Source organism: Anarhichas minor, unplaced genomic scaffold (genome assembly GCF_050575085.1).
Source record: "Anarhichas minor isolate MPS153535 unplaced genomic scaffold, ASM5057508v1 ptg000027l, whole genome shotgun sequence".
In the NCBI taxonomy this organism is placed as follows: domain Eukaryota; kingdom Metazoa; phylum Chordata; class Actinopteri; order Perciformes; family Anarhichadidae; genus Anarhichas; species Anarhichas minor.
The window spans coordinates 16,130,766-16,142,857 of NW_027466473.1; the positions used below are offsets into that span (position 1 = coordinate 16,130,766).

The 12,092-nt window shown below is 41.2% G+C and overlaps 1 protein-coding gene across 1 annotated transcript in view; it reads left to right on the forward strand.

The window, feature by feature from the left end:
• Positions 1–10,798, forward strand: part of ltbp3 (latent transforming growth factor beta binding protein 3) — a 28,230-nt gene extending 17,432 nt beyond the window's left edge. Inside the window, exons 11-29 of the mRNA XM_076102554.1 lie at positions 197–274; positions 930–1,058; positions 1,591–1,722; positions 1,821–1,949; positions 2,130–2,249; positions 2,897–3,019; positions 3,175–3,297; positions 3,495–3,614; positions 4,048–4,176; positions 4,466–4,636; positions 4,714–4,794; positions 5,031–5,159; positions 5,281–5,418; positions 5,544–5,684; positions 7,257–7,385; positions 8,742–8,903; positions 9,001–9,090; positions 9,204–9,332; positions 9,516–10,798. Of these exons, the coding sequence (XP_075958669.1) occupies positions 197–274; positions 930–1,058; positions 1,591–1,722; positions 1,821–1,949; positions 2,130–2,249; positions 2,897–3,019; positions 3,175–3,297; positions 3,495–3,614; positions 4,048–4,176; positions 4,466–4,636; positions 4,714–4,794; positions 5,031–5,159; positions 5,281–5,418; positions 5,544–5,684; positions 7,257–7,385; positions 8,742–8,903; positions 9,001–9,090; positions 9,204–9,332; positions 9,516–9,667 (2,405 nt within the window). The 3' untranslated portion in view covers positions 9,668–10,798. The remainder of the gene's footprint in view (positions 1–196; positions 275–929; positions 1,059–1,590; positions 1,723–1,820; positions 1,950–2,129; positions 2,250–2,896; positions 3,020–3,174; positions 3,298–3,494; positions 3,615–4,047; positions 4,177–4,465; positions 4,637–4,713; positions 4,795–5,030; positions 5,160–5,280; positions 5,419–5,543; positions 5,685–7,256; positions 7,386–8,741; positions 8,904–9,000; positions 9,091–9,203; positions 9,333–9,515) is intronic.
• Positions 10,799–12,092: the final 1,294 nt, after the last annotated feature.

A 12,092-nucleotide genomic window follows, 5' to 3' on the forward strand; every position in this document is an offset into this window, starting at 1 on the left:
AGTGATAGAACATGTTGAAATAGCAGGATACAATGTATTCGCTGCTGTACTTTGGCTGTCACAATGAGGGGAAGGTTTCTGCAACAACGGCTCGTGTAGAGAAATGTTCCCCATGTGTGGTGAAGACAAAAACATCAGGACTAAAGTTCAACATGTCATATCTGTCCGCTTTATCTCTCTTCTGTTGGATCCTCAGTTGTTAAACCCACCCCTCCAACAATCATCAGAATGACCCCAGGCAATGACCCCTTCGAAACACAGACAAAAGTTTTGCGTGAGTTCCTGCAAACTGACTCAAACATCTATTCTCCTTCAACCTTACTTCTTTAAAAGCTGGTTCATGTTTCATGCACCTCAAACTGGAAAACCCAGCTCTCCACATTCCCCAGTAAGAGAAGATATTGTGGTGAGCTTTTGGGTCCATCACTCACAAATAGCATGTTGACTTTCTCAATGTAATAGCATGTATTTATGACGGCATGCAAAAGAGTTATTGAGACCCTGAGGCAATCCCTGTTGATAAAAATAGAGTCTCAAATCTCGTCAGATGCGTGCTTCTTTAATGCTTAACTGACGGTTTTGGACACTTTGCATGTCGTGTGCATCCAACCATGAAGCATGAACCAGCCTTAAGGCTATGTTCACACTCTTTGTGTTTTATGGAAGCAGGTGTAGTCATAACTACATTTTGTGTTCATTTTTCTCCATATTGCCCAGCCCTAATTTCATGCTGCAGGTTATGTGAGACACTTCCATAAAAAGACAAATTCCTAAAGAAGTGTTTGATATCTTTGGGGTGTTTGATATCTACACACACACACACACACACACACACACACACACACACACACACACACACACAAACACATCTATGTATCTATATACATATGCATGTATATGTATATGATGCTTTTGTTCCCTTCTTGAAGCAGAGACAGATGAATGCCGGCTAAGCAGGAACATTTGTGGTCACGGAGAGTGTGTGAACAGCCTGAACGGCCACATCTGTCACTGTCACCCTGGCTACCATCTCAACCCGCAGAGGAACATCTGTGAGGGTAAGAGCAAATGCTAGAGACAGTGGCTCGAGGAGGTGGTGATGGATAGCGACAAGACATTTCTCATGCATGGGTGCCCCCTGACAGGCGATATTCCCCTGAAAATACTGAGTCCTGATCCTCATCATGCCTTTTGTATCTCGACCGTAGAGGTCCGTTTACCTGTGAAATTCTAACTAGAAAGATCATTGCAGCTCTTATTGGTCCGCAATGTTAATGCATAGATTATTTATTATTTACAGTCAGCATTAAATTCAGGGGCCCTTCACTGAGTACAAGTCCGCCTGCAAAAACAGTTTAGCTCCTGTCCGACCCATTCTCGTGCACGCAGGGAATTTCTTCAAATTTGGCACAAACTTCAATTCTAGTATTATGCTTTTTATACATTTGTGTTGACACTTAAGAAACGATGTTAGGACGGCTGGTGGAAAACACTTTGTGGAATCGGAGCAGCGTGTCCTCTATGACCCTCTGTCTGTAATAACCCTGTTTTCATCTTGTGTCGTCATCGTTCTTCTCTCCTGTTGTTCAGATAATAACGAATGTGACTCAGAACCGTGCGGCCACGGCCGAGGCCTTTGCGTCAACATGGAAGGAGGTTACAAATGCATTTGTCGCCAGGGCTATAAACACATGGTGCAGTATGGGAGACTCAAGTGCGTAGGTAAGTTAGGTTTTGTGATTTCCATGTTAAAATGTTTTTGTTTTTCTTTTCTCGAAGTAATGAGATCCTACATTGACTATATCCTTTCTGTTTTGCAGATGTGGATGAGTGCTCTAAGTACGACATCTGTGGTGTCGGAGGCCAGTGTGTGAACCTGCCCGGCTCTTATAAATGTGAATGTCACAGCGGCTTTAGGAGCAAGTCACACCGTCACCCAGCCTGTGAAGGTACAAAGACACTGATTATTATGACAGAATAGATATTAGTACACAGGCTCTCCACTAACAAAACACTTATTATGCGTGTGTCATGTCGCTATAACATGTCTGTGTCTGTGCTCTGCGTCTGTGTTGATGAATACTTTTCCATAAACATGGGTATGTGACACTTCTTCTCAATTATTCCAGACGTAAATGAGTGTTTGAACCCCGAGACTTGTCCCAATGAGCAATGTGAGAACACGCCAGGCTCATACGAGTGTGTTCCTTGCTTGCATGGTCACGAGGCTCGCAGCGGCACCTGCTTTGGTGAGTGCAACCCTGCCGTACTGCAAATTGAGGGCATTATTACCAGGCTAAAAGTTCAAGAAAAAGTTAACCGGCTCCTTTAGTGAAGGGTGTTTTGCCATCAGATCAAAATATTGATCTCTGTAGAAAATGGATCACAATGACCAGCAATTCCCCTGCATTCACTCAGCAGCAGATGCCCAAAGAAGCCAAATGTGCTCATTAGTAGAGAGCAGGATAATTCAGTCAGCTTGTCAGTATTGGGCATTACTTGAGCCAATAGTGTGTTTTATTAGAGGGAAACATCTTTGATCAACCTACTGTAGAAGGAAAACCCTATTCCTTAAAGTGTTATGTCATGATATATATTACACATCACATGTTGCTTGTTTGAATAATCCACACACCACAGATATAAACCAGACATAAAGTAGTAGTGTTGCAATCATGTAAAATATATTAGTACCAGTATCAGCCAAACTATGGAAAATACCATGGAAATTATGGAATAGATTCAAGATTGTGAAATACTGTGTAATAAGTCCTTGTTAAAACCAAATATGCAGTTGATTTTAGTAAGAGTCCAAATATAAAAACATTGTTACAAACATGTCATTTTATCGCTGTAATTGACCTTCTTTTTTTATGTCTCCCACGTGTTTCTCCAGACATTAATGAGTGTCAGAAGCCTGGCATCTGTCCTAACGGGCGCTGTGAGAACCTCCCTGGTACGTACCGCTGTCTGTGCAACGAGGGCTTCCTCCCGTCTTCAGACAGCAAAGGTTGCAGTGGTGAGTAATGCTTACATAACCTTTACGTGACATTACCTGGATTAAGTTTCTTATAATGCAGCTGAGTGACTTAATGGCCGTTTGGTGCTGAAAGTGTAATGACAAATTCGTAGTCATTAAGTTGTATTTCGCATGGATTTCCTTCTCCCAAACAGACATTGATGAGTGTGAGGACATCAGGCTGTGTGCTTATGGCCACTGCATCAACACAGAAGGCTCCTTCCAGTGCCAGTGCTACCCGGGATACCAGCGCACACAGGAAGGCAGCCACTGTGAAGGCATGAATTATTTAACAATGTATTTTAAAAGTGTTCACATGGAATTCACAATATGCAATAATTTATCACCTGAAACTTGGTAACTTGATAACTAAGCAGCACTGGTCTGTCCAAATATAATTTCCCTGAGTATGACCAGTTCCTTAATCCTGCTCAGCTTCACATTCCAACATTATTTTTGTTTCCTTCCCCCTCAGATATCAACGAGTGTGAGAGGCCATCAAACTGTCAGAGGGGCCGCTGCATCAACAGTATGGGCTCATACCACTGCGATTGCCAGACGGGCTACACCCTGGTCGGAGGCAGGAGATGCCAAGGTCAGTGTTCATGGTCAGACCTTTATAAGAAGACAGACTGCTGTCTGTCATGTTGCTAGTAACTAACTAGTAACTAACTCATATGCAGGAGTTGGTAAGCTAAATTGCAGCGTAACTCTTTTTGTTATTTACAGTATCTGTACTTTCTACCCATATCTTTAACTTATGAATTATCATTATTTTGTGTCATCACTGACTCTCATCTCACGCAAGGCGGTGCTTTGCATTGTGGGTAAAAAGTAGTTTACATGCTCTGGACACTGCATTTCCAGATATTTAAAATGTCTGAACAAATGTTTTCTTACTTTACTCTGAGATAAATAGCAAAGCTGTTTTAAAAAGAAGGAACACAATCTATTTGCTTGCAATTCAGATGGTGTTTGGATTGAAACAAATACCCAATCAGAAGCATGTGTGATTTTTTTCCTTTCAGACATCGACGAATGTGCCACAGACAGAAGTCTCTGCCAGCCCTTCGGCTCTTGTGAGAACAGACCAGGCTCGTATGTGTGTGACTGCAATCACGGTTTTGTCCTCTCAGAGGACAAACACAGCTGTGAGGGTAAGCCTGCTCTGATTCCTTCTGCTTTAGTGTATACACACATTTATCCCCAAGCTTAAACCAGGCCTCAACATTTGATCCCTGCCTGTCCCAAACCAAAAACATATCAGTTCAAACCAATCTGAGACAACAATTAAAATTATTGGTAATACAGTACCAAAACATATATATCATACAGTCAGAAACTTAACATCAATTAAAGTAAAGGCCAGGTTATCGAACCCATTTGAGGTCAAGTCCAGTCACACCAAAACCTGTTTGCTAACATCCACCATGTTTGCTCCTGCAGCAGTCCGAATGCTGATGGACGAGAAGAAGGAATGCTACTTGAACCTCGATGACACCGTGTTCTGCGACAGCGTCCTGGCCACCAACGTCACCAAGCAGGAGTGCTGCTGCTCCATTGGAGTGGGATGGGGAGATCACTGTGAGATCTATCCCTGTCCTGTCTCCCATTCAGGTACATTTACATTACAGTGTAGTGTACTACTGTATATCTTACTCTTTATTAAACTCTGCCTGATTCTCTCCACCCAGCCGAGTTCCACTTCCTGTGTCCAAACGGGCAAGGCCTCTACTATGATGAAGGACTCCTGTACAGCCTGCCTGTCTACCATGGTAGATATTACACAACATGGGTCACATTATATTCACATACACCAGGGCCACGCTGTGATAAGATATTCCTGCATTTGCACCGAAATGATGTGTTCAAAATAAAAAATATATATATAACCGAGTTAAATATCTTTGTACTTGTCCAAATAAGTTGTCAGTCCTCATTACATTGAACAACTTTATGGGAAGACCGCCAGTCTGTTCCTGAGAAGAGACTTTTTCTTTCTTGTCTGCAGACATCGACGAGTGTTCTTTGTTTGCTGATGAAATCTGCAAGAAGGGTCGCTGTGAGAACACGCAGCCGGGCTACGAGTGCTACTGTCAACAGGGTTTCTACTATGACGGCAATCTTCTCGCGTGCATTGGTGAGTGCTTAGATACACACCATAAAATGGCACCTAGAAAATGCTGTAAAACCAAACATCATTTTGTAAATGCTTCATAACAGATGCATTTTGATCTTTTTGGTTGCATTGTCTCCGTCAGATGTGAACGAATGCCACGACGAGTCTCTGTGCAATAATGGTCGCTGCGTCAACACCGAAGGGTCCTTTTACTGCAACTGTAACCGGCCCTGGACTCCAGACTCCAACAAGAAGAAGTGTGTGATCGCAACAGTAGCAGGTGAGTAAAAAAAGTGTCATATCCCAATGACCGCAAAAAAACAAACTTAATGACAACTTATTATCCATTTATCTAGCCACTGGAGGACTTAGCTTAATCTTAGAGTAAACCTTTGTGTTCTACAGATGTGAATGAGTGTGAGGACCCAGCCAACTGTAAGAACGGCCACTGTGTGGACACTCCAGGGTCGTACTACTGCATCTGCTCTCCGCCCTGGACCCTGGCCACCGACCGTAACAGTTGTGTGACTCCTGAGGAGCAGGCTGGTGAGTGCAGACCCTGTGCAGTTGGGGACGGGGGTGTTATGAAGAGCAAAAAGGCGGTTGTGGGCAACAGCAGTTTATTCAGGAAAAAACAAAACATTGAAATCATAGTGCTGGCTGTCTGCGCCTGTGGGAGGCAGTGTATGTGAGACAAAACTGATTTCCGTGCCAGGTTGACCAAAGAAGGTGAAGGAATTTGCTTACTTTTTTGAAGGCTGCATCGTACTAAACAGAGGCGAGAATAGGCATCAAGCTTTCTAGTGTTTATCACTTACATTACAGAGGAACAGCCATGAAAGTTCATGCAGTACAGCAAAGGCAGAATGATGACAGAAGAAACAATATAGATAGAGCCATCTTTAGCTAGACCACCCAAACTGCACGAAATGATAAAATAACTGTCTGAAGTAAACCAACTAAGAACATGCATTTTAAATCAAGAACTATGTTACAGATAGTGATCGGACAAATAAACATACAAGATATGTATATCCATTCATAGATCCATCCATGTACATTGTGTACATGTGATGATAGAAATACATTTAGACTGTAGACTATCATGCGATGTGTTGTTTGTTTATGCAGCTCAGTGCTCATATTTGTTTTAGCTATAATAAACATATAGAAGTGCTGAAATGAAATAGTAGTGTTAAAATATCCCACAGAGTAGCTACGGCTTTATCAAGGCTTACATATTCTATAATCTAATATAACTCAAGTGAGTACTTGAAGTTCCCTTTTTCCTCCTCATGGCCAGAGTTTGGGAACATGCAGTTAAATTGCTCCCTTGCAGAAGCAAATTCAGCGAGGAATGAGTATTAAATGGCTAAGAAGGACACATTTCAGATGGCCATGCTATTACCATGTTGCCAGAGGTATTTTAAGGAAAGTGTTGTCTGCAGCAAATGTGGCGAACATTTGTTCCCTTCACACTCAGAATGTGAGATGTGTTTGCATTCTTGCTGTTAGGTCAAACATGTGGGCTCTGGACTCCAGGTGTGCACCTGGAAAGCCTCCTTTTGTTAGTATTCAGTCATGACTGAAATTAAAGAGATACAAACATAGAAAAGGTGCTGCTTAACATTCCTCATCTGACCCGTTCGTCCAGGATAGTTCTTGTACGGGTGGCTCTGGTCTCCCTGTTAACCACTACGACCATTACAATTTGCCATTAACCAGACCAACTGCAGTGTTATGCATGGCCGAAGCTCATTTTGTCATAAGAAATTGCATGAAACATTTATGGTGAGAAAGCAAACGGGACATACGGGGTATAACCGTACCTACTGTACATTGTTATCCAAACCAATACAATATCAATGCAATGAATGCTGCGTCTTAAAATGTTTTTGTCTCAGTCTTTGTTGAGATTGAATCGGAGATGATTCAATCTCACTGTCACCAGTTAAAGATGACTTCATAAAGGGAGTATTTATTGCAGGATTATTGTACCGAATTTCATGATGTAGCACAAGTTGTTTTTTTCCAATATTGTGTCCACCACCTACAGACTAAGAGTTGGCCCCAAGCAGATGTTCATACTGTAACCAGTGTCTGTGGTGCCCTTTGCAGATGTGAATGAGTGCCAGGACCCCTCGTACTGTAAGAATGGGAGGTGTGAGAACACGCCCGGCTCCTTTCACTGTTTTTGCGACCCTCCCCTCACCTTCAGTGCGGCGCTGAAACAGTGCGTCTATGACGGTGGGTAAAACCAGCATCGGCTCACCTGAGCATGACCGATCCAAATGAGCTTTGGCTTACCTCCTCATCTGCCACTCATGTTGCTCTTTGCAATTCCTCCCAATTTGGCCTGTACTGGCTTTGTGTTTCCCCTCTTAACAACTTTATAGTTTCCCATTCTTTGGAGAGATTCCACTTTGTGTAGTTAGTTAAATATATATTGAATGTTTGCATTCATGCACACAGATATCAAAGCATGTCAAAGCATGTCCAGTGTGCTTTTTCTCTGCATGTCTATTTTTCCCAAAACAATTTGTGTCTGTGCTGTTATAGATGTGATTCACAGTACTGTAATATTTTCAATTGCCATTTTCACAGAGTAATAAATGTCTTTAATATGGCTGGTTTAGCATCTGTAAAAAAAACGCTACAGGACTGTTGAAGTGTGACACATTGTAACCTGCAGACCAGAAAATGACTTTGAACACTATTATACTCTATCTTCACAATTACAGAAGACAAGGAAGCACACTGAACCATACACAAGGAGCTGTAACAATTAGCTGTTGGCCTAATGTTTTAACTGTTCGTTTAATGAGAGTTAACTGTCGGCATATCTTAATCATCAATGCAACACATGCAGCCACTTAATCACACAGCCATTAATCTTACACTCACTAATAAGTGCTTGTGATCATTTTTACAGTGTCATTTGTAGATTTCAAATGAGTTTAAAGCGTATTCGCTTCCATGTGCCATGGCCAGATCTCCATACTGTGCAAACAATTTATACTAGGTTTAGTTAGGCTTTTTTCTTTTTTGCTGTAGTCTATTTCTTACATAAGACATGTGCTGTATAACATAGCTATCTGAAAAAGTGGCTACTGTAGGCAATACAGGCACGTCAGGTATTACGGGGCGAACAAATTTCTGCACTTTGGCTCAGACATGCTTGGATAGGCTCCTGACCCTCGTTGCACCCAACCATACTGGGCTTGTGTAGAGAATAAATGGATGAGTACATTTTGTGCCAATTCACTTTGATTTCAATTAGTTCTCATAATACATGTTAGATTTGTTGAGATATTCTTACATGCGACAAACATCCATCACAAACACTAAACTCATTTTCCAAATACTGTGTATTTTTTGGCTTAATTCTTGCTTTTCACAAGCTGAATTGACCCAACATTATATTTTTAGTCTTTGTAGTTCCAAATTGATATGCCTCACAATTTTTGTGTGTTGATGACATCTTCCACTGACTTGCACAACACTGTTTTACTTGGAAAAATCTTATAGCTTACAGACAGGCTTCCTGTTCTTAACCTATGTGCTGTATAACAGGTCTTCTTTTGTGCTCCTTTTTTATCCCAGATCGCACTGCAGCCCACAAGGATGTGTGTTTCCTGCGAGTTGATGAGGGCTTGATCTGCAGCGAGTCCAGGAACGGCATGGTGGTGACCTACTCGGAGTGCTGCTGTCATTACGGTCGTGGCTGGGGGCCCGAGTGTAACACCTGTCCACCTAGAAACTCAGGTGAGCAAACTTGAAGACCAAGACTGACCGCTCAACTTTGACTGCCAACTTCCGCTTTCTCTTTATTTTGAGCTAAAAAGACATTTCAATTCTTCAGAGATGTTCAGTCGTCTGTGTGAGATGCATCTGGAGACTGAGTCTGATGGGGAGCAGGATTTCCTGGCAGCTTTTGCCAACTACAACCCAGGTAAAGCTATACACTATCTGTGTCATTTGCAGTCATATGTCCGACACACTCATCTATTTGCCACCGACTAATCCTTATTTTTTCCCCCCCACCTCTGCCCTGCCTGTTAAAAGGTGACAGTTCAGAGGAGGATTCAGATGAGTGCAGCTGTGCAAATGGCCGCTGCGTCCGCTCCTATCTGGGCACCATGTGTGAATGTAACACAGGCTTTAGGCTGGACCACTCACGCACCCGCTGTATAGGTTTGCACTTGCTATTGTTACAAAAATACATAATCCCAAAACCTTTTTAACTTTAAAAAAAATAATGAATTAATGCATTTTGAGGAATGCACAGTAGCCAAGAGAGGCATATAGCCAGACTAATATTTGTATTTAGCACTGTTGATCTCCTTTTTAACAGCTTATTGATTGTTTGTTTTTCAGACATTGATGAGTGTGCAGAACCAGGAGCTCGTGTCAGTCCATGCAAGAACGCTCGCTGTGTGAACACCACTGGCTCATACAAGTGCTTCTGCAAACACGGCTTTGTGGCAACACGCAGGCCAAACACATGTGTGCGACGCAGAACTCGGTAACCTCCGTGTGTCACTCTGTTTATCCCTATATGCAACACACACACACACACACGCACACACACACACGTCTATCTCACAGTACGAACGTGGGACCGCGTGTAGGCAGTGAACCCAGAAAGACCAGACCAGGAGCCAAATCTTATCAAATGTACAAAACATGTCGATGTCTGCTCCTCTTTCATTTCATTTCACATTTAAAGAAATAATCAATACAGACAAGGAATATGTTTGTTTGTTTGTTAAACATTTTTGTAATTATTGTTTTTTAAACTGTTTTTTAAGTTTAAATTGTGCTTTTTTTTGTATTTTTTTTTTCATTGGTCTCCCTGTTGAAATGATCTCTTATCATCAATTTGAATCTTAGATCTCAAGCCACCTCATGTAAATACGGAAATTTGTTTCAAAGATGTATCTGGTATTCCTTTTGTCTACTTCAGCCCATTCAATATTAACCTTTAATAGGAATGCCATGAGAACTTTTACATATTACCGTATTGCCTTTTACATTCCCATTTAAGTCCACATTCTTTCATGTTCAATTCTAAATTGACATCATCTGATATATTTTCAAACACGCATTGTTGATTTTGTGTTATTGTACAGTTTGTCCGATGGATCAACAACTTCTGTAAGAAATGCTCCCTGTCCTACCCCTCTTTATTTGTTGATGTAAAATATGAGAAACCTGAAGTTTTTGTATAATTTGACATGTGCAGCTAAGTGACTTTGAGCTAGAAAAAAGGTAATGCACTTAGCAATGAACATAGTGGGAATATTTGCTAAATGTAGCTTATTCCGCAAAACCAAGAAAGTTCATGACTGCTGCATCAAAATATTTAGAAAACCAAAGCCGCTATTGAGATGACAATTGATTAAAAAGAAAGATGTCAATCAGTCATTCATTTGTTTTTCTTGTGTTTGATGGTGTTTTGTTCACACACGTGCCTAGAAAGCAAATAATCCCGGCACATGCCAGGGTTTCCTTGGTCTTCCATTAGATCTAAATCTGTACTCTTTTTACTTGTTACTTCAATGTACACATCTTTAACGTTCATTAACTGAATTAAGTTTGGCTGTCAGCATGTTGTCTTGATAGGACATTTGCTTCGCTCCTTCACATACATTCTGCAGCATTACACTGGTGTCTTTAATCAGTGAAATACAACGCAACCAGTTATTTTCCAGCATGAAGACACATTTTGTTTTTATCTTAGGATTCAGTTTTCACCCTGAACAAGTATTAAAATGAGAATAAATCATTATGTTCCTTCAGTGCTGCCAATTTCTTGGATATATTTGCGCCACTTAATGTTTCGAATTTGTTGATGTAATCTATTTTAAATGATTTTTTCTTTAGGTAATGTTGACTTTACTTGCCTTTATCCAACATTTTAGTATCTTATTCACTCTTATGAATTATTTATTTTTCAGACAAACAACTAATGACTCCAGTGAAACAACTTATGTCATATAAAGCTCTATGTTTCCCCAAACAAACATATATACCAGCATCTATCTGTTTTACGGAAAGATTCTCTCAGATCTGACTGTGTGTCACTCATTTAACCACCAGATAGCGCTGTATGACCAAAAAAAGAAGAAGACTGGCACATGTTTTTTTGCTGCTTTCAAGTACTGTGGGGAATTTTTCATATCAAATATTTTTTTTTCCCAGGATTTATTTTTCTACCTTCAAAATTAACAGCTGGAAAAGTTTCAATTTCTATGATTGCTGAGGAATTGGAATGTGTTGGGAGGTAAAGGTAATTGATTTAGACTCATTAACCTCATTGTTCGGTCATTTTTAGGCATTCTGCTGAAGTTGACTGTTTTCTCTTTAAATCATGGTAAATTTAGAGATGTCAACACATATTAATTTACATACAACAAACAACTCAAACTGTCCAATTTGGTCATCAAATTTAAACAGAAAAAGAAAAGCTATTGCAAGGGGGCCTTTACCATGACACAATAACTTATCTTTAAAAATGTTTTAAGAATTATATAATTATAAACGCGTTGGATATGCTGTCACCATGTTTACGAGGAGCCTTTAAAGGCAACATTAATTCGGCTTCCACTTCAGTCAAATAAACTAGATTCCCGAAAGGAAAAAGACCCCCTAGTGGCAGCTCCAGCAGCTGTGTGTAGCAGCACGGTGGAGAAGAGGCTGTGTTTGGATTAGGGGGTTGGGCTGCCTGCTGGTAGGAAACCTGCCGACAGACATTCAGTTGGACTCCGGCGGTGCAGCGTTGCTTTCCCGCAGCATCAGCAGCAGCAACACCCGCAGCGCAGTCTCCAGACAGTCTCACCTGCTTCTATCTGCGCTTCCCTCCGCCTCTGTGACCAGAAACAAAACACTGCCGCAGCACAGGAGGGGACGGACGGACAAGGACGATCAGCTGTAAGTAACTGCTTTTTGGGG